The sequence below is a fragment of the Rhineura floridana genome, chromosome 4 (assembly GCF_030035675.1).
Source record: "Rhineura floridana isolate rRhiFlo1 chromosome 4, rRhiFlo1.hap2, whole genome shotgun sequence".
Lineage (NCBI taxonomy): Eukaryota > Metazoa > Chordata > Lepidosauria > Squamata > Rhineuridae > Rhineura > Rhineura floridana.
The window spans coordinates 125548629-125575865 of NC_084483.1; the positions used below are offsets into that span (position 1 = coordinate 125548629).

Below are 27237 nucleotides of genomic sequence, written 5' to 3' on the forward strand. Positions count from 1 at the left end.
TGCCCTACCCTTATCTTTTAATGTGGCTGCTCCAAACGTCTTTACAGATTTGCCCTTCACTTCAGAAAGAGATGTGAGAAATGAGTAAGAGTAAGAAGGTTCTCTACCCTTTCTGTCCACCCTGTGGGCTGCTATAAACTCACTTGGACAGCCAACCCAATTCCAGTGAGTAATAATTGACAGATAGAAAACACGCATGGTTTGGTCTACCTTCACAGGCAGCAGCTTGGGAACAACCACTGCAGCCACACTTTCAAATATGTGAATTCTCTTTTACCACTATTGGGCAAGAAACAAACTGCCATGCAACCAACAAGGTGCATCATCAGTGGGTTTTAGGGGGTTGAGCTGAGCACATGCAACCACTGCTGTTGCTTCTATGGATGTAAGGGAGTGAGGTTAAAGGTAAATGAAATGCAAACAGAAAAAGAAAACCAAAGACAGTGATGCTTTCCTAAATGCAATACCATACCAAACACAACAAGATTCCTATGAGTAAGGCAGACAACTTAGCATCCCACAACCAGCCAGGATTCATAACCAAAAACCAAAACTAAAAAAATCCTTGCAGCCAGTCAGTTAATGAAGAATGCTGCGGCATGATTGCTGACATGAGTGAGATCCCATCAGCACATAATACCTCTGCTCTGAAATCTGCATTGGTTGCTGATTTGCTACTAGGCCAAGTTCAAGCTGTGCTTTCCATGTTATGGGTGCCACATAATGAAACTACATTTGTTTAGTGGCTTATGTCCACAAATATTGAAATATGGGGCAAAAATCAAATAACTGTGGTATTTTAGTACTAAATAGCCCTGTGAAAGGTTATACACTCCAGCTGTTCCTCTCTGTTAATGTTATCATATGGCCCTAAGTAGAACAACTTGTCACCTCCTTTTGACAAAACAAGTTATGGGGCACAAAGAAGACTTTTGATCATCACAATAATGTATAATTATATTGAGTAACATATTTAATAGGATATCCTATACATGTTAATTCAGTAATAAGCCACACAGAGCTTACTCCCGGGTAGAGATGGAACTTGGCAGGATCTGTCAATTTTGGTTGTCTGTTTCTCATTTTTCCAATCTTAAATTCAGTTCTCCACATTTCTGCAGCAATTTGCAATTAAAAAAAAACAAATTAGTATTGAAGATTTCTCCCTAATAAACACATTTTATATGCAGTTTTGATTAATGTACACATTTTTGCAAGAAATTTCTTCTTAACATAATGCATTTTGTTATTTTCATTTTATGCACACTTTCCTCTAATATATGCACTTTTGTAAACATTGGTTGGAGAAATATATTGCAAAATTCAAGTAAGTGTGAATTTCAAAGGATGGCTGTGTTTTGGGTTTCATATTTTAGAAAGTGCAAATTTGATAGATTCACTTTTAAATGTGAAATGAATCAAATTTGTCCCCCATCTCTACTCCCAGGTAAGTGGTATGGGTTTGTACCCTTGTAACTCTGCTCCTGTTTCCATAAGTCAAATGCATTTAGACTTTGACAGGATAATCTCTACTTAAATTCTTACGTACATTAAATTCTTAAAGCTGTTGTTTTTTATAATGATTAAATTACTACATTTTTACATAAATTAGGGCACAATCCTTCTGGTAGATATGCTGTGCTGAGAGGCTGCAGGGTGTCATCTCTGCTGGCAAAAGTATCCTCCATGCACAGCCACAGCAGAGCTGGGGAACTCCACCACCACCCATGGACAACTGGGGCCCAGCCGGCTCACCAATACCAGCGCAAGTGGAACTGGCAGAAGGCCTGAAAAAGGGGTGTTCCAGGGATGTGCTGGAGGTGGAGCCAAGGAGACGGGGACTTATACCACATCCTGAGCCGGTTCAGCTCAGTCCTGTGGCCCTCTGTCCTGGCTGAAGATATGCAGGGAAAGGGGGTGGCAGAAAGAAACATGCATTCCATTTCCTTCCATTATGCTCTGCTGGCACAGCCAGTGTCCTCCCCTCCTAGTGGTCCGGGCGACCACTTCTGCTCTAGACCCTTGCCCCTCATGGCTAATAAAAGCTAGCAGGAATGGAACAGCCGGATGGGCCAAGGAGGTGATCAATGCCTCTTTACGAGAGGGAGTGGTACCACCCTGCCTGAAACAGGCGGTGGTGAGACCGCTCCTAAAAAAATCCTCCTTGGACCCTGAAAACCTTGACAACTATAGACCGGTAGCAAATGTTCCATTCCTGGGCAAGGTTTTAGAGCGTGTGGTCGCTCGCCAGCTCCAGGCTCTCTTGGATGAAACTGATTATCTAGATCCATTTCAATCGGGCTTTCGGCCGGGGTTTGGTACAGAAACAGCCTTGGTCGCCCTGTATGATGACCTGTGCCGGGAGAAAGACAGAGGGAGTGTAACTCTGTTGGTTCTCCTGGATCTCTCAGCGGCTTTTGATACCATCGACCATGGTATCCTTCTGGGGCGTCTTGCGGATTTGGGAGTTGGAGGCACTGCTTGGCAGTGGCTGCACTCCTATCTCGAGAATCGTCTCCAGAAGTTGGTGCTTGGGGAGCATTACTCGAATCCCTGGGTACTCCAATATGGGGTCCCGCAGGGTTCAGTTCTGTCCCCCATGCTCTTTAATATCTATATGAAGCCGCTGGGTGAGGTCATAAGGAGATTTGGAGTGCGTTTCCAGCAATATGCTGATGATACGCAACTCTACTTCTCCTTTTCATCTTCTTCAGGTGAGGCTGTTGATGTACTAAACCGCTGCCTGGCCGCGATAATAGACTGGATGAGAGCTAACAAACTGAGACTCAATCCTGACAAGACTGAGATGCTGTTGGTGGAGGGGCTCTCTGCCCAGATGGTTGATGTCCGACCTGCCCTAGACGGGGTTACACTCCCCCTAAAGGAGCAGGTCCGTAGTTTGGGGGTCTTATTAGATCCGCTCCTGTCACTGGAGGCTCAGGTAGCCTCGGTGGCACGGAATGCGTTCTACCAGCTTTGGCTGGTGGCCCAACTATGACCCTACCTGGACAGGGAGAACCTCGCCACAGTTATCCATGCTCTGGTAACCTCTAGATTGGATTACTGTAATGCACTCTACGTAGGGCTACCTTTGAAGACGGTTCGGAAACTTCAGCTGGTGCAGAATGCTGCGGCCAGAGTTCTTACTGGGACAAAGAAATTTGACCATATAACAGCTATTCTGGCCCAACTGCACTGGCTACCAATATGTTTCCGGGCCAGATTCAAAGTGTTGGTTCTTACCTATAAAGCCCTTAACGGCATCGGACCGCAATACCTGGTGGAACACCTCTCCCGCTATGTACCTACCTGTTCGCTGCGCTTGACGTCGAAGGCCCTTCTCCGGGTTCCAACGCATACCAAGGCCCGGAGAGCAATAACTAGAACTAGGGCCTTCTCAGTAGTGGCCCCCGAATTATGGAATGACCTCCCTGACGAGATACGCCTGGCGCCTTCTTTGTTATATTTTCGGCGCCAGGTAAAGACCTACCTCTTTGCCCAGGCTTTTTAAATTTAAATTTTAAATTTCAAATGTTAATTTTAATTTTTTTGTTGCAATCTTGTTTTCACATATGTTTTATAGTGCATTTTATTTATACTCACTTGTATTTTAACCTGTTTTTATTGTTGTACACCGCCCTGAGAGCTTATTGCTAAAGGGCGGTATAAAAGCACAATAAATAAATAAATAAATAAATAAATAGTGGCTCCTGAATGGAGGTTGGATGTGGTGGCCACTTCCACCGGCTCCGTTTCCACCAGCCTCCAATGAGTTGCACTGCGCCCTTAGTTACTTACAGAGATCATGGAGCAGAGAGAAGTTTTCTATTATTAGGAAGGTGGAATTTTTTACTTCAGAACAGGAATAAAAGGATATTTAATTGTAAGAAACGGCATGCGAAATTTGTGCTGATTTTCTTTTGTACTGGAGTACTGTACCTGATTCTAATTTGATAGATATGTATGCCCTGACAAACATGAATGGTATGCATTTATTGTAACATATGCAGCATTAGCCACATGTCTTTCTTGAATAGAGATGGGGAACCTGTGGTCCTCCAGATGTTGTTGAACTACAACTTGCATAACCTTTGACCTTTGGCCATGTTGGTTGCAGTCCAACAACACCTAGATGGCCACCGGTTCCCCACCTCTATTCTAGAAGATGTGGACTGATCATTTCCTAAAAAGGAATGGATAAATGGATGTTGGAACTCAGTGACAGAGCATCTTATGTTCTTTGTCTGCCTTTCCTGTTAAGGGTGTGAGATTAGCAGCCTGTAAAATAGTATATATTTAAGTTCTGTGATGGGTAATAGCTCTTTCTGGAATCTGTCTGTTACATAAAATACATATGAAGTACACAAGGGACTGTGTACAAGCAATTAACTGACACAGAAAAAATGGGGCAGCCCCTTCTTACCTGGTGCTTCACAGAATTTTATATCTTGACTAGTACTTGTGGTTATGTGCCTTCAAGTCTATTTCGACTTATGGCGACCTTATGAATCAGTGACCTCCAATAACATCTGTTATAAACCAACCTGTTCGGATCTTATAAGTTCAGGTCTGTAGCTTCCCTTATGGAATCAATCCATCTCTTGTTTGGCCTTCCTCTTTCTCTACTCCCTTCTGTTTTTCCCAGCATTATTATCTTTTCTAATGAATAATGTCTTCTCATGATGTGTCCAAAGTATGATAACCTCAGTTTCATAATTTTAGCTTCTAGTGATAGTTCTGGTTTAATTTGTTCTAACACCCAATTCTTTGTCTTTTTCGCAGTCCATGATATCTGCAAAGCTCTCCTCCGACACCACATTTCCAATGAGTTGATTTTTCTCTTATCCCCTTTTTTCACTGTCCCACATGCATACATAGAGATTGGGAATACCATGGTCTGAATGATCCTGATTTTAGTGTTCAGTGATACATCTTTGCATTTGAGGACCTTTTCTAGTTCTCTCATAGCTGCCCTCTTCAGTCCTAGCCTTCTTCTAATTTCTTTTCTATTGTCTCTTGTTTTGGTTAATGACTGTGCCAAGGTATTGATAATCCTTGACAAGTTCAATGTTCTCATTGTCAACTTTAAAGTTGCGTAAATCTGTTGTCATTACTTTAGTCTTCTTTACGTTCAGCTGTAGTTCTGCTTTTGTGCTTTTCTCTTTAACATTCAACAGCATTCGTTTCAGATCATTACTGGTTTCTGCTAGTAGTATGGTATTGTCTGCATATCTTAAATTATTGATATTTCTCCCTCCAATTTTCACACATCCTTCATCTTGGTCCAATCCTGCTTTCCGTATGATATGTTCTGCATATAGATTAAATAAATAGGGTGATATAATACACCCCTGTCTCACACCCTTTCCAATAGGAAGCAATCATTTTCTCCATATTCTGTCCTTACAGTAGTGTCTTGTCCAGAGTATAGGTTGCGCATCAGGACAATCAGATGCTGTGGCACCCCCATTTCTGTTAAAGTATTCCATAGTTTTTCATGATCTACACAATCAAAGGCTTTGCTGTAATCTATAAAGCACAGGGTGATTTTCTTCTGAAATTCCTTGGTTCACTCCGTTATTCAATGTATGCTTGCAATATGATCTCTGGTGCCTCTTCCCTTTCTAAATCCAGCTTGGACATCTGGCATTTCTCGCTCCATATATGGTAAGAGCCTTTGTTGTAGAATTTTGAGCATTACTTTACTTGCATGGGATATTAAGGCAATAGTTCGATAATTACTGCATTCCCTGGGGTCCCCTTTCTTTGGAATTGGGATGTATATTGAACGCTTCCAGTCTGTGGGCCATTGTTTTATTTTCCATATTTCTTGACAATTTATTTTCAAAATTTGGACAGATTCAGTCTCAGTAGCTTGTAGCAACTCTATTGGTATGCCATCTATTCCTGGTGATTTGTTTCTTCCAAGTATTTTAAGAGCAGCTTCCACCTCACATTCTAAAATTTCTGGTTCTTCATATGGTTCCTCAGTGAATGAATCTGTCATCCTTGCATCTCTTTTATATCGTTCTTCATTGTATTGCTTCTATCTTCCTTTTATTTTATCTTGGTCAGTCACTGTGTTTCCCTGTTAATTATTCAGCATCCCTACTCTTGGTTTAAATTCCCCTTTAATTTCTCTAATCTTTTGGAATAGGGCTCTTCTACCTTTTTTGTTGTCCTGTTCTATTTCTACACAATAAATAACTTCTCTGTTCCCTACTTTTGCATTCCAGTCCCCCATGATTATCAGAACATCTTGTTTTGGTGCGTGATCAATTTCTTGCTGTATTTCTGCGTAAAATCTCTCCAATTCCTCTTCTTCTGTATTTGCTGTTGGAGCATAGACTTGGATGATGGTTATATTAATAGGTTTCCCATTAAATCTCATTGATATCACTCGCTCAGACCTTGCGTTATTGCTCCTAATTGCTGTTGCTACATCACTTCTCACTATTAAGGCATTCCCCTTTCTTCTTATTTTATCATTTCCTGCATAAAATATTTTGTAGTTGCCTAATTGAAAGTGTCCCATTCCCGTCCATTTTACTTCAGTCACCCCAAATATTATAATGTTGATGTGTTCAGTTTCTTTCTTGACAAGTTCTAATTTTCCCTGGTTCATGCTTCTCACATTCCATGTTCCTATTATGTTGTACAACTCCGGACTCTCCTTTCGCATCTGTGTGCATCAGCCTCTGGGCTTCCGTTCAGCTTTGACCCAGTAGCATCATTAGTCACAGTGCTACTTGTACTTGTCTGTTGTTCTTCTCCAGTAGCTGAGTGAGTGCCTTCTGACCTGGGGGTCTCACCTTCCAGCACTCTCTCGTGTTGCATTTTGGATACTCTGTTCATAGGGTTTTCATGGTAAGAGGTATTCAGAGGTGGTTTACCATTGCCTTCCTCTGAGTCTGGATGCATCTTAGTCTGGTGTCTCAGCTTTGACCATTCCACCTTGCATGTCCCTGCTAGGAGTCTAGGCTCTTGATCTAGACTCCTGACAGCATTCCTCTCAGCTTCTTCGACACTCTGAAACCCCCTCGCCACTTTAAGGTGTGCATCCTAGAGGAGGTGACCATTACTAGCTGATGTGAATATTTTGCTTCCTTTCCCTAACACGCATTCCAAACATATTTGTAATTAGGACCTTCCTCTACTGCAGCAAAGCGTGATGAGAGCAAGTGATTGTGTCGGTGGGGAGAGAAATATTGAGACCTCACAGTTACAAGCCTTGGGCATGTTCCATATCTTGGGATCTGACTGGTTCTTCTTTATGGGGCCTCGGAAATGTTCATCCATTAGTCCTAAAAATTAGCATTCTTTTTTTTGCCGTTGCCCTGGGTGTTCTTTTCTGTTAAGCAGGATCTAGCTGTTCTGTAAATAGGGACAAGTGAATCCCCCATTTGAGAGGGCATTTTGGCAATTTGAGGGGCAGTCACAATTCAAGGGACAGGGCTCCTTATTATAGTGGCAGGGTGGTTCCCTCTTCTTTTTTGCTTTTCTTTCTGTTTTTGTTAATATAAAAACATGTTTGTGTGGCCACAGAGCAACTCTTGGCAGCAGCCGCCCTCCCCACCACCCAATATCCTGGGGACCCAGACTACAGGAAAAAATGGCAGCTATGAAGCAATCACCAAGAGGACCTCTGTTGCTGCCTGGTGCCTGCTGCAAACACAAGAGGGGGGAGGGGAGAGAGAGCCACCCTGCCACTACAATGGACTATGGAGGCCTGAATGCTAAGGTGACAGTTCCTCCCAAATGACCTTTTCACCCTCTTTTCCCCTGCATTTCAAGCTCTACATTCTCACTCAGTTTGGCTCTTTGGCTATTCGCTTGTTTTGTTGGTTTGTACATCTTTTGCAGGAGAAACAGTGTGAATGTGGGGGAAAACACCAGCAGTGTGAGAAGCTGCCAAGAAGGGCAATCTCAGTTGAGATGGGGAATGGAAGGACGTTCACAGAACTAGGATGGTCTATGAGTGGGAATGCTTTCTCTGGCAGTGAAGATGCAGCACCACCCATGGAGATTACAGTTGCCTCAAATGAGGAACTAACTCACATCTACCTCTCCCTACAAGGGGAATGTAGTTCATCAGGGTAGCTCCAGGATGAGCAGATTTTGTCAGCGGGACATCTCCTCTGGTCTGTCCATGACAGTCTCCCCAGTAACACAACAAGGTTATACCCATACTTCTTCCACACGGATTTTATTCCATATTCTATTCAATAAGGTGTGACCTGTTTGATCACAATTATTGCGTCTTTATTTCTTTCCCATGGCAATCACTCTTAATTCAGAAAATTCATGTTTGACTATTTGTACTCAGCATATCCCTTCTGGTCTCCTTTCAGACCCTGTGTAGAATAACAATATTTTAATATTTAGTTGCCATTTTAAAAAGGATTTCAGAAGGTTGGGGTTCATGCTTCATTAGTCTTTCAATATTAGTTCTCCATAACTGTGCCTGTGGGCTTAAAAATTCTGCTATAACTTTGTAGGCATTACAAGGACTTAAACCTACAGTATGTGGTATTTGCTCCCAAGCTGCATAACTTTGGAGGAGGAGGAGTCCAATAATTTGGAGAATTTTGCATTCGTATTATACATATAACAATATAATTAACTTTTGAAATACAAAGGAGAATACAACATTCTTTGCCTGTGTTTATGAAACCCAAAGTGGAAGGGAGACAAAAGGTATTATTGAAAGCAATGGCAAAATTCAACTGCCTATAACGACACAAAAATCCCTCAAGTAGGCAAGATAGAATCTTTATTCTTTATCAGATTGTTTGTCTTTTAAAGGAAGCCTACAAGCTTTTCTCTGTAAACATTTGTCTCATTGTGCTGGTTCTCCAAATAGTAGGAATTGTTAATTGAAATGAATAAAATGATTGCTAAGCAAGCAGATACAAACAGGCTAATTGTTGCATTAGAATGTCTCTGTTGTCAACATTTGCGGGTTGCCTTTGCAGTTCCATTAGTCCCAGTGGTACTTGCTGATGGCTTTTTTTCTTTATTTCTTTTTTGGAACCAGTAACATAGGCAGCAAGAAGGAATAATGAGCTGCCTTCTTGGGGTTAGCGAGGAGTCAGCACAAATTGTGGGAACAAATAACAGTCGGACAAGGCAGTGTTTTATAACATTGGGGCTGCAATCCATCTTTGGGTTCCTTCAAAGCTGGGCTAATAAAGGCCCACTTACAATCCCCAGCAGAGTGCAGTTTAATTAAATTTGTCCATTAGTGGATTTCTCCTCCTCCCTTACACATTCTTGAAATTAATTCTTTTGTTTTCTGTCTGTCTCTTTTGCTTTATCAAAGATGCGTTGAACCTTCGAAACCGGCAGGTCATCTGCATCACACTTAAAGTTCTCCAGCACCTGGTTGTGTCAGCTGACATGGTGGGGGAAGCCTTAGTGCCCTATTATCGTCAGATTCTCCCCATTTTAAACATCTTTAAGAATATGAATGGTGAGTGATCCTAGCAGTTCCTGCCATCTTGCAAGCCCTCCAGCAAAAAGGAGCCCAAGGTCAGGTTAATTAACAACGTACTTGGAATTTACTATTGCATATAAACTCAAAAACATTTGGCATCCTCTCCTGTGTTATTCCCCAGGAATGTAGCAAAATGAACAACTTCATTTATTACTCCTTACTCATAGAGCTTATTCAACACATTGCAGAAGCACTGGAGCAATTCTGTAATCTTCCAGTAATTAATTTGTAAAGTTTTGTAGCACTTTTAAGAAATAGATTACCCCCCTTCTTTTCAACAGACATTAAGGTTCCACCTCTTGATCTCGCTCAGAACTTTTTCTAACTGGCAACATTTACTGTTATTGTTTCCAACCTTAGGGTTCAATATAAGGAAAGGTTTTAACTGATTTATTCTAAGAGCAATTCAGTTTAAGGAATTTATTCCAAAACATTTATATTCCTGTTGTTATAAAGTTATATGCACTGCTCTAGCTAAGCTGTGTAGTGTGAGCAGCTGAAAAATCAGTAAGGAAGAATTTTCTATTTCAAAATCTTATTTTAAGTCTTTAAAAAATGAAGAGTACTTAATGAAGGATTACTGTACAGTATAAACTTGGCATGTCTGAACCCACCTGGCATTCTTTCTATGAAATTTTTCTTTTTAAAAACTACTTCTTGATTAATCACTTTAAGTAATTACCCTAACATTTTATGCTATTATTTCAATATAACAATATAAGTGAAACTAACTAAATTGTTGAAAGCCATAATAAAAATTTTACACTTTGTGGGATGTCCATGAAATCCTGGTGATTCAGTAACATACTCACAAGCTTGCCTTTCACTTACATTGTCACCCTATACACTATATATTTGGTTTAAAACTGTGGTCTGTCAAGTTCATGTGATGTGCAGTGACAGTAGTTGTTACTTGGGAAGGAAAGGGCTATTAAATGTCAGGGACTTCTGATTCATGCAACTAGTGTATATTAGCCAATTAACAATTAAAATACTGTCTGATGTAGCTGGAAGAATGGGAATGCAGAAACACTAATGAAACCTGACTTTGTTCTGATCAGACTTTGCTCTGATCTGTACATGGAATTCCAGTGCAAGCAGACTTCTCTCCAATCACTTAAAGGGATGCAACTGCTTTATGTGTATATCTTTTCTCATGTATGCATGCTGCCTCTTCTTCTGAGAAAGCAAAATATAAAGCAAATTAAAAGATTAAAATAAATAGTGATTACCCAGTGTACCAATCTTTTTTGGGTCTGAGACAATTCACTGCAGAATTATATTAAGAACTCATTGAAAGAGAGAAACTGAATCTGAACTAGTTTTGTCATCACTTTTAACATTATAAAATTACACTTTAATTGATGGAAGTCCATTGTAAGCCTAAATTGCACTCCTGCACTGGTCAGGCCATTAGAATTATGAATAAAATGTTTGAGGCAATAAATTTGAGGCTATAGCTCTGTTTGATGTTGGACTGCCTTATCTTCTGGTTTTGAATGAATGAATGAATCTTTGTTTTTACGCCGCCCTTTTCACAAAACTGGAACTCAAGGCAGCTTACAAATAAAAAACTACACATAGGTTAAAAAAAATACAAAAATAAACAATTAAAATAGAATTAAACTATTCGCGACATTAAAACCATGAAACATACACTTAAAATACTAAGACAATTTAAAACATTAAGAATTGGATCATAGAACAATACAACAGACCTTATGAGGCCCTATCTTAAACATCTTCTAGTTTTCTTCTTTTCTTCTTGCTCAGTAAGAACCCTGATAGTTAATCTTCCTGGAGTTTTTCTTTTTTTAAAGATCATGTCTGTGGCATGACTTAGGTCTGTTGTGAACTATGTGATAACATTTCAATATATTTCCCTTTTGAAGTCAGTACAGTACCAAAATTTGGTATGTGTTTACACAGTGCATTTTAAAATGAATTATGCAATAGCAAGAACATTTTTTTGTATTTGAAAGTGTTCTTACTTTTGTTTTTAAAATAATAGACTCTTGTTGTGTAGTTCATATTCTAAATGGAATCTCATGAAGGTGCCTGAGGTAAATAAATGTTTAAGAGAATTAGGAATGCATTTTATGCTTTTCAGTGAGAAGACAGAATTTATGATGCAGGAGGACCAAAGAGAATCTTCAAAGCTTAGCACTTTCATGTGTTGTGTTGTATTTCCCAACACACCAAGGAAGACTCATGACACATATATGGTTGAAATGTTATATTTATTAAAATATAACACATAAACAAATCAAATTCCAATTCGCCAATTAATAAATATCAAATCCTTCGGGCAGGTGAGGCTCCACCTATCTATGAGGGTCTATACCCTCCAAACCAGGAGGCAAGTCAGTCACATTGAACTGCACTCCCCAGACAAGGATGTGGGACAACTTCTCCCTCCTTGCAATTGGAGTCAGGTATGTGGTTCCAACCTCCGCACCCTGGCCCCGCCGTACAAGTGTTCACCATGATGCGCAAGCCGGTCCCACGTGGACACCCCCCAAATCCACACCAGACCTTACGCCTTGATGTTTCACCAGGGGGTGCCCTTTACCAAAATGCCTCATCCACCTCAATTTTAACCCCAATTACCTCACCTGCCCGAATTCAACACCACAAGAGGGGATCAGCTCAAGCTTGGTCCCCTCAACCCAAAGAAAACAAAGCCCCCAAACCCAACCTAAGATCCTCCAATAACAAATCACACCCAGCATCCGAGAGATGAACACCATCATCCCGAAACAGATGGAGAGCATGAAAACGAATCCTGTCATGTGGAATATAGGCCCCTCCCAATGACAAGACCAAATTCCTAACCTTCCTATTCACCCACTTCCTGGCCCTATCGATCCTGTTAGGATGCACAGCACCCCTCCAGACCCGTCTCACCAGCATGTCGGACCACACTAAAACAAGGTCCGGATATGACTGGATGAGTGTATTAAAATCCCGTGTGATCTTACGCAGCAAATCCATCCCGGGCTGCTGCACCAAATCATTCTCCCCCAAGTGAACCACCAACACATGTGGCCGGCTAGGCGAAGCCATCAGCCGACCCATCACAGGCATGAGCGCATTCCATAGCATGCCTCTTTGAGCCTCCCAGCTAACCATAGCACCGACGGAAAGCTGCAGCTGTGTCCCGGCAACAGTAGAAGAGGCTCTCCGATGGGCCCAAAACAAAATCGAATGGTCACACAGGACGACCCTTGCAGGCACTGGAAGGCTCCTCATACCTAAGAAGAAAGAACACATTACAATCAATATCTGATGTATGACTTGAAAGCGGAAGAACGCCACCGTCCAATCGCCTGGATATCCTCAACGCTCATGCTTACGAGGGCGGCGGCCCTAGCCGCCCCAATCCGAAATGAGTGCAGCCCATAGACTCCAGCATCACGACCACTGGCCAACAAGGCCCGCCGAACAACGGCCCAAAATTGAAATTGAGTCAGGGCAGAACCATCCGCATGTACAAATAGATAACGCTGGCCCGCTGGCCTCAATGACATAAATAATTGCACTGCAGCCACAGGGCATAATTCAGGAACCTGGCAAACTTTCAATGAAATAATACTGCCACGGCCCTTTTGATCCGTCTTAGAGACTCGAAGGGAAAGCCTAACTATATCTGCACCTAGCGTGCAATCGCCAAAGCAAAAGGCTCGATAGGACACATCGCGCTTTGAGGAAGCTAGCACTTCACTAGGGCGAAAAGCACCATAGAACATCGTCAGAGTTACTGCGGCGAACAAGTGCGACTCATACTGAGATGAGCACAGAGACCTAAATAAAGGCAGGATCTGAAGGAGAACATCGGGCGTGATTGGCCTCCTTCGGTCAGTGGGCCTGTGAGCGGAACGCGACCAACCCTGAAGGACCTTCCTGATCCTAAAGTCTACAGAATGATCCTGCATTCCTCTTGCCTTGGAAATAAAGGCCAGTGCAGAGAGGTGTCCTGCGATGGTGGAAACAGAATTATTTAGCCCTTTTAAATATAACATAAACTGCAGCAAATGCGATACAGGAATTGGCCACTCAGCAGGTAAAGCACCATTGGCACGAAAAGCCTGGAATGTCACAAGAGCGCGCTGATACGCTCTCTGCATGCTTGGAGCTAGCGCAGCAGCTATGGCGGCCCCAACTTCTAACTCCCAAGGCTCCACAGGAAGAACGGGGCCGGTATCGAATCCTGAGCCGCTCCTGGTGCCAGTTCCCGAAAGCGTGCCATCTGTAAGCGTGAAAGAGCATCAGCAACACAATTCTGTAGTCCTGGAACATGGCACGCTACAAATAAAATGTTGAAGCACAAACATTGTAATACAAAGGCCCTCACCAGGCGCATCACCTGACGCGATTTGGAGGTCTGAGTATTGACCACACACACTGTAGACTGATTATCGCACCAGAAACGTACAGTGCGATTTTGGAATGCTAGAGGCCAAATGTAAACCTCAACCACAATGGGGAAGAATTCCAAAAAGGTCAAGTTTGAAATGATCCCAGAAGTTAACCAATCAGCCGGCCATCGCTCAGCACACCAATGAGACCTGAAAATTACCCCAAAACCAATGCCACCTGCAGCATCGGAATGTACTTGTAACACAGCTTCTAATAATAAGTCCTCACGCCAAAAGGAGAGGCCATTATAATCATTCAAGAAGGTACGCCACATAGTTAAATCCTCCCTCATCCCCAAGGTGACCCTAACAAAATGGAAGCGAGCACGAACTCCTTTCATAGCGTCACAAAGACGACGAAGGAATGCCCTACCTGGTGAAATAACTTTAGAAGCAAATACTAAATGACCAAGAAGCTCTTGTAACTGAGCAAGAGTGACCTTTTTAAGAACCAAAACTGAGCGCAGTCTCTGCCTCAATGCTAACAACTTATCCTGAGGCAGACAAGAAGACTGGGACTGCGTATCCAAAATAATTCCCAGATAAGAAAGGGAAGTGGCAGAGCCCTCCGATTTCTCAGGAGCTAACGGGACACCCAATTCCCTAGTTAACTCCTCAAAAGTTCGCATCAAATGCAAACAATGAGAAGAGCCTGTAGGGCCAATGAACAAAAAATCATCCAGATAATGAGCAGACAAGGAAGAACCTGCCCTTGTCCTCAAAGCCCACTCCAGAAAAGTGCTAAAGGTCTCAAAAGCTGCGCAGGACACTGAGCATCCCATAGGCATTGCCCTATCTACGTAATATTGTCCTTGAAATTGAAAGCCTAATAAATCCACATCATCAGGATGGACTGGGAGCAACCGAAATGCAGACTTAATGTCGCACTTCGCCAACAAAGCACCCTTTCCAGCCCTCCTTACTACCTTAACTGCCTCATCAAAGGAAGTATAACGAACGGACGTATATAATGATGAGATTCCATCATTAACAGAGGCTCCTCTAGGGAAAGACAAATTATGAATAAGGCGATATTCTCCTGGCTGTTTCTTAGGAACAATACCGATAGGAGAAATCCTCAAATTAGATAAGGGAGGATAATTAAAAGGGCCAGAAATCCTATCAGCTGCTATTTCTTTATTTTTTTTTTTAAGGACAACAGAAGCCAAAGCCAACACCGACTGCTGGTTGGCAGCGGAAGTGGGAACCCTCGGGCCTTCGAAAGGAATACGAAAACCTTCCGAAAAACCATACAACAGGCATCTAGCTGCAACTCTGTTGGGGTAACTACTCAATAATCTGGCTAGGGGAAGCAACCTAATAGGGCTACTGGCCTTGTGACGTACTGCCGCTATTGCCTGATCCACGTTTAGGTTGTTGTTGTTCCCCTGATCCACGTCAAACCAGGTGGGCTCGCTGACAATTGGAACTGGGGTGATTGCCACCGCAGATTCCACATGTGTGTCGAAACCGACACTGGCGCCTGTAACAACGTCCAGAACTATTGAAAGACCAGCAGACTTGAGGGGGTTGAACCCGTTGCCAGCCCCGATTAGAACCGGAGGCTGAAGTCTGAGAACTCACCAAAAGATGCCCACTATCGGCTCTATCACCCAATGAAGGTCTGGCTGCGTCATAGAACGCAGCCAAAGACCAGGATGTTCTATGTCCCAGCGAAGCGTTGGATCCAAAGCCGCCCTCTGCCTAAAATGTTCATCGTACCGCAACCAAGCGGTCCCAGAGAATTCTCTAAAGGCTCTATGAATGATGTCCTGATATTTAATCAGAGACATGGCCCTGGATGGATAAACCTGAGTCATCACACCCATATATACGGTAAACTCATTAAGCCAATTAGGCCATATGCGATCCACTTTCTTTTTTATCGCTACTTCTCGCTCAGTCGCATCTAAGCCTTCCTTGCGTTTCGCCTCGGATTCACGAAAAAGGAGTGTGAATATATCGATGTATTCACCCCGCCAGATCTTTTCTTTAGTTGAAGGCAGCAAATGATCTCCCAATGGCAGGGAACCATCACCCTGCGGATAAACGCCTGATTGAAGAGGCAGCGGAGTAGCCGTGGTGCTAGCAGAAGCCAATGCCGACTGCCAGGGAGATACTGCCTCCGTGGGCCAAGGGAGCACAGGCTGCTGCGGGACTAATACACCTCCCATATAAACTAGGGACTGTTGTACACCACCAGGCGCCATAGTGGCTGCAGGCGATTGCTGCATCTGCTGAACATGTGTACTATCCGAATGTAACGGTACACTCAACTCACCCATATAAGCATCTGGCGACGCCACCACAGCCAATGAGGCACCCGCAGAAGTAACTGGAAGAGGAACTCGTATGGCAGGTTGAATCTGCTGAAGCTGCTCCTGAGGAATGCCAGCACCAGCACAGACCGGAATACCAGAAGAGATGAATGCAGAAGGAACCACTGATGGGCCAGCTGGGACGGAAAGGACGGCGGAGGCATCTCTGGGCGCTGCCGCCTCAAGGGTACCAATTCTGGTGACCAAATCAGAAAGAATACTAGCTTTAGTCGCTTTTGCAGCCAAGCGGGCCGATTTCTTACCTGGAGGGGCGGTGCTAGGCCCAGCCCCTGGCTCGGAGGGGCGCTTTCTCTCCCTCTCCAGGGCCTCCACCCTTGCCACCAAAGCACGAATTGTCCCCATGTCGCCTTCATCATCCGAGGAAAGACACTCTTGCTGTTCCAGGGGGCGCTTAGCGGCCGGCTTCACCACACGAACCCCTCTCTTTTGCTGAACCTTCTTCGGAGGCATGATGAATTCCAGTAAACTTGTCGATAATAACAATAACAACAATGATTATACCAATGTACGCTGCAACAAATTACACGTTGCAAATAGCCAACGGGAAGTGACCATAAAACAACACATGAACAAGCAATCAATTGAACCAAAAACCAAAAGCCAAAGAAATTAAAAACACAATGTATTTCAAATGGAAGGGGGGGGGGGTTAAAGAAAGAAGCACCGGTTAATTCTCAATACTACTAATAATTTATCTTTTTATTTAAAAAAAATTTTTTAATTTTTTTTAAATTTAAAAAAATTAAAATTCCTAATGTATACATTAAAACAACTTACTAATTAATTAATTATCAATATAACGCAATATTAATAAATTCTTTTTTAAAATTTTTTATTTATTTATTTATTTATTTTTATTTAATTATGTATATATTTATTGTTTATAATTAATTCAAGAATCAAATTGATTAAGCTCTACTAGATTGCTATAAAAGTAAAAGGGGGGAGGGGAACGTTGCAAATACAAATTATAAACTGCAACTGGGGATAACACGAAAAAGGCGGGAAAATTCAAACGAATACAAACGGCTGGAGAGATGCAAGGAAAAGCCTCCCGCGCCGCCCTACAGCTGATCAGACCTCACAGCTGATCAGCGGAAGAAGAGGACTGAGGAAAGGGGAGGGAGGGGGGGATTTAACTGAACTGGCCTATTCACTTAGTGTGAATAGGTAAAACACACAAAGGCAAACGGATTAGGTAAACTGGAGGCAAACGCAGGGCGGCAACTTAAATGGCCGCACACGATGCAGGCAGGCCTCCCGCGGGCGTCGCCCCGCTGAAACCGCGCAAACGAACAATTGCCCAATCAAGCGCGGCAGGCACCCAATGCAGGAATTAGCAAGTCAATGGGGCCGCCCGATACACGCCGAACCGCAACGCGGTAAGTAACGTCGGATTTTAAATAATATTATTATGTGCACAGGCAACCATAGAGCCACTAAATAAACACAATCACAGAATATAGAGCTAGGAAAATAGAGAAAACACAACGTTAACTTCAATCCCCAGCTAATGCTCGGGGAAAGACAAATACTACGGGGGGGTGAAATGGGAATGGGATTAAGGGGAAAAAATTGGGGGGGGAATCCCCCCCCACCCAAACACCAGCAACACAATTAAATTAAACAACAATTAGAAGCAATAAAACTCGTCACCAATACAATCACCCACGGAACAGGAGCTAGGGCGAAGCACTGAGATCAAGACCAGTCACAGAGCCTTTCCAACGTGCCGCAAGGCAAAAAAGGCGCGTGCCTAGGGAGGAGCAGTCTATATATAGCTGCTCAAACCCTTGCCCAATTGGACAAGGTGCACCACCTGACCTATTACAAACCTTTCTCGAACCTTCCCGAGCCTTCCACTAATAGGGTGTGGCAAACCCGTCCCTTACCAAATAGGCAGGAACGTCATAATATTATAAAAAGGATAGGAAGTAGAAATTAGTTGGATAAGTGTTAGGCAGTTCTATCAAGTAAATACATTTTGCATAACATAGGTAAATGAAAATGCCATTGATCTCCTTTAACAACTATTATATGCTGTCAAGTGAAAACAACTGTAATGGCTTGTGTGCATTATAAGGCAAAAACATTTTCATGTCATCAATTTATCTTCTTCAAGAGTGATCAATAACAGCTTGTGAAATGCTGTGCAGATTAAACAGTGGAGAATATTTTGAAACAAAACCCTGTCAACCTCAGCAGTATACAGAATAAAGACACAGATTAAAACTGTATTAAATTTACGGAATAATTTTGATATATGTACACCCTGAAATTAAGGCCTTGTAAGCTTTTTTGGAGCAGCTCTTTTGTTGCTCAATAAAACGTTGAACAAAGTATGTCTCAATGGATGATAGTCAAAGAATCACAAGAGATGCTGCTGCTTGACAAATTTTATAGTTTCCAAATATCTTTTGCAACAATACCTACTTCTGGAATCTGTATTTTGAACACATGCAATACTTCCTGACAGTTCATCTTATCTCTGAGTTAACTCTTAAGACTTGTAATCATGATGATGCAATACAAACTTACTTTGTTTGTTCAGTGTTAAATGGAACATTGACAGAACCTAGGTCTAGTCACCAAAGGCCTGAGCCTACATACACCATACTAAAGTAAGTCACACACAACTCAATATTCTGGTTGAGACCATTTGCCCTCTACAAATCCCTCACTGAAATCCTGTCTAAATCTGCAGAATTAGTAATGTAGTGTTAGTATTTACTTATTTTAGTTATAAATACATTTTTATTACCCTATTTTATTTTTTAAAAATCAAAGCAGTTACAACAAATAAAAAACCATACAATAAAACCACTAAAAATTCACTAACAGGCAAAAAAAACCCTTGCGGTTTAAGAATGTACCTATAGTCAACAGATATTTCTATCAAACTTTTAAAAGTAGGGAAATTGGGCAGCTATAGTGAATGCACCAGGGGAGCAGAAGACCTGACCTCCTCTCTGAGATATTGTACTGCTCTACAAATTTGTAAAAATGCAAACATAATTTGAGTTGGACTTTCACAATTCAATCCACTTACCTATTGTTATTAATGTGATTACATCTGTTATTGTATTTTATCTCTTTTAATGTACGTCGCCTAGAGTGGCTAATTGCCAGATAGGCGACAAACAAATTAAATATTATTATTATTATTATTACTGTGTAGCTTAGAAGAATTTGGTAACGTGCCTCTGAGCATATGGTGAGTGGTAGCAAAACCTGTTGTCTCCAAAGATGGAGAATTACATCTTGTTTTGTTTGTTGGTGTTCTTACTTTGTTTGCCCCCAAACACGCAAAGAAGACTCATGAGACATAGCATTGGTTTAAGTGTTATATTTAAATAATATAAAATATATCGAATCAGAATTCAATTATATCCAATCATATCCATAACTTATAACACATGGGCAGGTGAGGAATTGAACTATTCTGACAGGGATGCAATCCCCCCAGACCTCTGGCAAGGATATGGGCTAAGACTCCTTCCTTGCCATGTGAGCCTTGGGAGAGCGGACTCCCCACGCACATGCTGGCCCCGCTGTACACATGTTCATGATTTACTATAGGGAACTTCACTAAAATTGCGAAGTAAATCAAACATGTTTAAAGTGACTATCTGAACTATATCAACTGTCTTAATATTGTTGCTTCCTCCTTGCTAAAACAAGATCAGTATGTCTTGTTTCTGTTATTTGGGCTGATTGCAGGTGTTGCTACTACCCACCATGTGATCAGAGGCACATGTCGCCAAATTCTTCCAATACAGGAAGTGGATTGGACTGTGAAAGACCAACCCAAATTGTGTTTGCATTTTGACAAATTTGTAGGGCAGTACAATATCTCAGAAAGGAGGTCACCTGCTCCCCTGGTGCATTCACTATAGCTGCCCAATTTCCCTGCTTTTAAAAGTTTGATAGAAATATCTGTTAGCTATAGGTACATTCTAAAACCACAAAGGTTTTTTGCCTATTAGTGATTTTTTTGTTTGTTTTTTAATCCGGGAGATATGTGCAATCTTGCTGAGAATGGATTGATCATTTGCATGCTTATGGAGTGCAGTGGGATTTACTCCCCTACAATCATGCTTGGGATAGGTGAAACTGACCCCAAGGGAAGGGGAGGGGAGGAGGAGGAAGCGCAGGGGTAGGGGAGGAGAAGGGAGGGAAGGAAGGGCAGAGGGGAGGAGGGGTATGGAAGCAGGCAGGGGGGGAGGGGAGGAGGAGGGTAGGTTTGATCATTTGCATGTTTATTGAGTTCAGTGGGATTTACTCCTGTGCAATCATGCTTATAGGTAAAACTGTCTGGGGGGGAGGAGGAGAAGAGGGAGGTAAGGGGAGGGGCAAGGAGGAGATTGGGTGGGTGGGCACCAGGCAGAGGGGAAACACCATTTCTTTCCAAAAGGAAAACTTGTTTTTCAGCATTTCCTCCACCTTTTCATTCTACAGCAGGCACGTGTAGCCTCCCACCCAAATTTAAACCAAAGCTCTCCCTGGCCATATCCACACCAGACCTTTATTTCACTGTCTAGTCATGACTTCTCCTAAAGAATCCTGGGAAGTGTAGTTAGTGAAGGGTGCTGAGAGTTGCTAGGAGATGCCCTGTTCCCCTCACAGAGTTTCAATCAAAGCAGCTGACTGTTAAACCACTCTGGCCACTGGAGCTCTGTCGGGAATAGGAGTCTTCTCTCAGCACCTTTCACAAACTACACTTTCCAAGATTCTTTGGGGGAAGCCATGACTGTCTAAAGTGAAATAAAGGTCTGGTGTGGGTGTGGCCCCCTGATTAGGAAAGTCCAGCAGCTGTGAGTCTGGCTTTTAGAACAGTGACAGTTGGTTCTTACTGAGCATGCCCAGCCTTATCATTGAGTTCAATGCTAAATTTCTTAAATTAATTAAAAATCAGCCAGGCATTTTTTTATCTTTTAAACTTCAGATGATGAAGGTCAGAGTATGGGGCAAGATCAATAATAGTATTACAGGTACTCTGTGAACATGGCTGATTTTTACTTAATTTCAACAAATTATGAGAACTCTGAAAAAGGGGTCTGGTTTTTTTCTCACTTTTTACACTTTGAACTCTCGATTCTCTCTTACTGTTTTGTGTATTGCCATGAAAATTTACAGGGTTGTTAAGCAAGCGTTTCTCAGTTCAGGACTATAAGTTTTGTCATGTTTTGTTTTGAAATGAGTTTATAGTAAGCATCAGAATGTCATAGGGGGTATTTTCTTTTGAACATTGCGGAATGCAAAAAATCCATGCTGGCTATAGTATACAGCCTTGGCTGTATAATACAGTAAAAACAAAGGTCAGCTATTGTAAAAAGAAATATTCTTAATTGCTTGTATAGGCTGGTGAAACAGAAAGATTTTCAACAGGCATTTTTAAAAGTTAAAACAGAAGGCTCCTGCTAAATCTCTGTTGGCAGACTATTCCAGAGAACTGGGTTGATGACACTGAAGGCTTAATTTCATGTCAATGTTAAATGAATCTTGTCAAGTAGTGGGACCACCAATGCCACTTCTGCAAATGATTTCAGTGATCAAGTTGGGATATAAGGGTTCAGACGGTCCCTAAGATTTCCTGGACCTAAGTTGTTCAGGGCTTTGTAAATTAATACAGGGACCTGGAACCTGGCTCGGTCGTGGCTGGGCAGCCAGTGCAAATATTTTAAGAGTTGAGTCATATGTTGGCAACCATGTGCTCTCATCAGCAGTCTGGCCATTGCATTTTGCACCAGATTATGTTTCCAAACCAGGGCCAAGGACAACCCTACATAGAATGCATTTTAGGAATCCAGCCTCAAGGTTACCAATGCATGGACTACAGTGGTCAGGCTATCACTAGTTTGTAGTTTGCAGTCTAAAGGTATATGATACTATTTTATGGTAGCATCTTCTGAGCACAAGATTCCTCCATTCATTTTCAGATGATTTCCCCGCTTCCACTACAATCCTGAACAGCCCACACTTTTTGGTATGTCACTGTGACTCTCTGGGCGGCTTTTCAGGTGGTACAAGAGGCTGCAGGGGGAAGAAGGCAAGGGAACTATCCATTGTGTGAGCTTGTCTTGTACTCATGCAACATTGGATACAACCCTTAATCCAAGGGTGGTCAATGTGGTGCACTTCAAATGTTTGGACTACAATAATTTCTCACCTTTAGACAGGCTGGCCTGGGCTGATGGGAGTTGTAGTTCCAAACATCTGGAGTGAACCTTATTTGTTATCCCTGCCATAATACTTAGCAGTCATCACAGATAAGTTCTTTTACATTCCTATATGAAGAGGAAACAAAACTCAGATCTTTCTAATCTGCTGTAGCTAAGTGTGCAACTTGCTTTACAAGTAGAATGTTCCAGCATTAATCCCTTGTATCTCCAGTTAATAGCAGGGCTAGAAATGGTCTCTACCTGAGACCTGGAAGTATCACTGCCAATCAGTCCTAGATGGACAAATGGTTTGCCTCAACATAAGGCAGCTTCATGTGTAATGAAAAAATAATAATGCTGTTACAAAAGAATAAAGTGACAGGAAACACATTTTGATAATTCTACATACCAGATTGTCTGTTTGTCCCCTAACAAAAGTCCCAGGAGTCATCTGAACCTCAGGTGACCTCTTATTCTCAGAGAACCATCTGGTAAGGGCCTTACTCAAGGAGTGGTTACCCCTTTTTTTATCACAGAAGACCTCTCTGGGGTTTTCCCCCCATTCAGTATTTCTACCTTTTTTAGTCTTTTCTTTCCCTTCTCACTACACAGCCTCTACTCTTGTCTGCCCTTCTTCCGCTGTCTCTCTTTTTGGCTCGCCACTGGGTATAGCAACCGCAGGCCATCTCCTTCTATTTCTCTTTCCTTTTTTTTACCTCCAACATAGTCTTTTGCGAGAGTCCTTCATCCCTCTGTAACTTGCCCCATGCCCCTCTACCTCCTCCTCCATGTCTCTTCATGTCTTTCTTTGTTCTCATGTCCTCCCTGTGTCTCTTGTGTTCCTTCTCTGTTGCTCTTGTCCTTCTCCTCCTCCTCCTCCATCTGCTTTCCACTGAGACTGAGAGTGAAAACTCCCCCTTGCTACCTTCTAGTAAGCTGCTGCATACTTTCTGCATCCTCTCAATGAAAAGCATTCCAGGCAGCTCCACTACTTTTGCATTGCAACGGACCATCTGAGGAGCCACGCATAGAGCACCTGTACCCATTGGGAGCCTCTCACACAAATCCTCTGAACAATTAGTGCATGGGTAACATGGCCCAAAGAGGCAATATAAGTACATAAGAAGAGCCTGTGGTATCAGGCCAATGTCCCCTCCAGTCCAGCATCCTGTTCTCAGTGTCCAACCACATACCTATGGGAAGCCCACAGACAGGACCTGAGCAGAATGTGCTACATACTACATAACCTTCCTGGCACAATGGACTGAACGGTCTTTGGGAATAATTTACTACACCATGGAGGTGAAATATCTCTTTTAGATCAAGTGTCTGAAAGTGAAATAAAGCCTCAGTGAAGAGGGTGCTGTACTGAATATATGAGAAGGTAGTTCTGAGCTTTGAAAGTGTACTTAGCCCAATGTATACTACATTCTACAAAGAGAAAACTGGGCCTAATTTCCACTGCAGGTTAGAACATGTAGATACAAAAGTCACTAATCTTGGAAGTACGCCTATTCCTCAAAAGACCCCTGGAAAATAAGGAATAAAGATAACTATGAAGTACTTATAGGAAAATGCAGATTTTTCACTGCTGGACTCAAATAGATGTGAGGTGTGGGTATGCAGAGTTATCGGCTTAATAGAGTTAAGAATCCTGCAAGTTCACAGTGTTCAACAATATATCTACACACACACACTACAGTATGACTAGAATGAAATGTGGGGCACAAACTGCATTTCACATGTTCTTAAATATCTAAAATTATGGAAGTTTTGATGTGACTTGTCAGATGGCTTTGCCTTTTCCTCTGTTTTGCATACAAATTGTTTTAGTTTACCTATTCCACTGTAGCTGTAACATGATAGCTCTGCCAAAGTTACAAGAGTCTGCTATACCTGTGACAGCTTTATTGAAATTGCAATCTTTTGCATGTCTACTCAAAATGAAGCCCTATTGAGTTCAGTGGGACTTGTTCCCAGGTAAGTGTGAATAGGATTTCAGCCTTCATTAGCTTTTCTAAGCATCTGTATTCAGAATTTTAAGTACAATCTAACACATTTGAACAACTATAACACTTCCTATTTATTATTGCTGCATAATTTGTAATTACTGACTAATTTCTTAGATGGAAATGCAGTATTAGCCTGTGTGAAATAGAACTGACTCAGCAGTGATTAATTTAAAGTTATAAATACTTAGCAGTTCCTTCTGATGTGTTAATAGCCTAATTAGTTCAGCATCTTAAATGACTGAAAAAAGAAAATAGAAGATTCACCATCAGAGGATGTGCTCCATTTTGACGAATGTAACAACATCAAGGCATTTAGTATCAACTCAATAGAAAGATTATTGACTGGTGGATATTTTAAAGCACTATATTAGCAGCCAAGAATCCTGAATTCTGCCTTCTTTAAAAAGCAAGTCATTTTTTAAAACTGGCCAAATAAAGAATGCATCACATAAAATATAATTACATAAATCCCTAAGTAATCTGGTACTTCCCAAAAATCCAGAAAACTGAATGTGATAACTATATGCTATGTGAAACACGGAGCTGCAGTAAAAAAGAGCAGACCCATAGTGAGCACCTATCAAGGGGTACAACTTAAGTGGTGTCTAGATATCATTAATAGATATAGATATAGATATTCTTACCCTACACCAGACCATTGATTGCTGCTGGAAGAGGTAGGGAAATAGCAGGTGGTATAACAGCACATTTCACAGGTAGAGGGGGCAACTCAACATGGGACTGCTGTTTTTGGTGGGAGTCCCTTGTTTTTATAGAACGTAGTTCTGTCTTTCTTTCCAGGACTTCTGCCAGTCAGCTTTGAGTCTGGACATTTACTAAAACTGCATTTGTGCTGATAGTCTAACTCACAGAAATCAATAGAGTCAATAGAACTCTTTGAACTTGGTGGACTATTATCATGCTTGCTCAGGAACATGTGTCAGAACCTACTTCTGAGTTGGGGGAGTCCCCCAGATAGCTGACTATCTGATGCTGGGATAATCTCTTCTATCTACAGGCTCTGACTTTATTTCTGCTGGAGACCAAGCTACTGACTGTCCAATGTTTAATTTGTTTTATTTGCTTAAAGCTATATAGCCACCGCAAAAAAGGTTTAAAAAGATAAAATAAAAGGAGTTAAAATACACAGTACAAAAAACATGATACATGATTTACATGAAATATATACAAAAATACCTTGTTAGGTAAAACACATCTGCCATCCAGTCTTAGGAAATTATATACATAAAAGATATACATCTGTAGAATGTGTCTGTGAAGAGGGTAACTCTTTGCATCCTTTTAAAAAATAATTAACTCAGATCGCCTCCGCATTATTTGTAACTTTAGCTCTGATCTTCCTAGCCACCAATGCAAAGTTAGCTACCTGAGTAGTCACATATTTATCCGTGCCGACTAATAGGGAGGCAATTTGTTCTAAAATCGGTCTATCCAGCAGGTTAAAAATAATGGGGGCAAGAAATTTATCTCTAGGATCCTTATATAACGGACATCTTAAGAGATAATGACCAATATCCTCTACTTCTCCCATATGGCAAATACACACCCGAGAATTAAAGGGGATCTTATTATAACGGCCCTCTAGAATGGCTGTGGGCATCGTTTGAAAGCGGAGCGCCGTAAATGATATTCTCAACCAAGGGGAGGGGAGGAAAGAAAGATAGGATTCCATATGGAATGTTGTCTTAAACCAAGAATACCAAAGGGACAAGGGTGATAGAAAGGCCAAGTAGAGTGTCCACCTTTGGGCATATAGAAGAATCCTTTCTTTGAGCAGTCTTCTGGCCTTTGGGGAGTAACGGGAAGGTAAGGAGACAAGAGAGATCCCATAGACAGCCAGTTTAGATTTGGCTCGATCAATCCAAGAGGAGTGATGGGATGACTGCAACTGTTCCAAAAGACACTTTTTTGTAAACAGGAGTCATCCATCCCAGCTAGGCGCAACCAATAGGACGCCAAGGCTATGTGGGCGTAAGCCTCCAATGGGTGGGATCCCATCTCCAACCTTAAAAAGGGGGCAGGGGTACCAGGAGGGGTAGCCAAAATAGACCTAAGAAAGCCGTTCTGGACTTTCTCTAGCTGGGGGGTAAAGCTGTAACCCCAGATCTCTGCCCCATAGAGAAGTTGGGGGATGATTTTCTTATAAAAATTTCCAGAGCAGGAGGGACCAGTCTGCCACCTTTACTATGGAAGCAGCAGCATAATTGGTGGACAGAGCGGGTAGCCTTCAGCCTAGCTGCATTACAGTGGAGATTCCAAGATAGATTTGAGGAAAAATTCATGCCCAGGTAGCAATAACTCTGTTGTTGTTGGATTATTTTATTGTTTAGTCTCCATATGTGTTTGGAACTTTTGTTTCCAAACACAACTACTTTTGTCTTTGTATAATTAATATGAAGACGCTCTTTTGAGCAGAAGAGGCCTAAACTGTGCAACAACCTCCTCATTCCAATTTGGGTCATTGAGATGAGGGCCAGATCATCCGCATATAACAAAACAGATAGTCTGGTTGATAAAATAGACGGAGGAAAGAACATTGGGCCCGATAATTCCTTAACAATGCTATTCACATAAAAATTGAAAAGAAAAGGTGCTAATAAACATCCCTGTCTAACTCCCTGGGAGGTGTGAATTATCTCAGAGAGAAGACCATTTGCTCCCAATCTCACTCTTAGGGAAGTTTCACGGTGCAGAATTTGTAATAGCATAAATAGTCTTTTATCTATGTTAGTTTCGCCGAGTTTCTGCCAAAGGCGCCCCCTATCAACCCGATCAAAGGCAGCGGAAAAG

At 42.0% G+C, this 27237-nt stretch overlaps 1 protein-coding gene across 2 annotated transcripts in view; it reads left to right on the plus strand.

Annotated features, from left to right (window-relative positions):
* Positions 1–27237, plus strand: part of PACRG (parkin coregulated) — a 444517-nt gene that overhangs the window by 243313 nt on the left and 173967 nt on the right. The window contains exon 4 of one of the 2 annotated variants that reach the window (XM_061624338.1): positions 9323–9472. The exons of the other annotated variant lie outside the window; for it this stretch is intronic. Within the exon in view, the coding sequence (XP_061480322.1) occupies positions 9323–9472 (150 nt within the window). The remainder of the gene's footprint in view (positions 1–9322; positions 9473–27237) is intronic. 2 annotated transcript variants of the gene reach the window in all.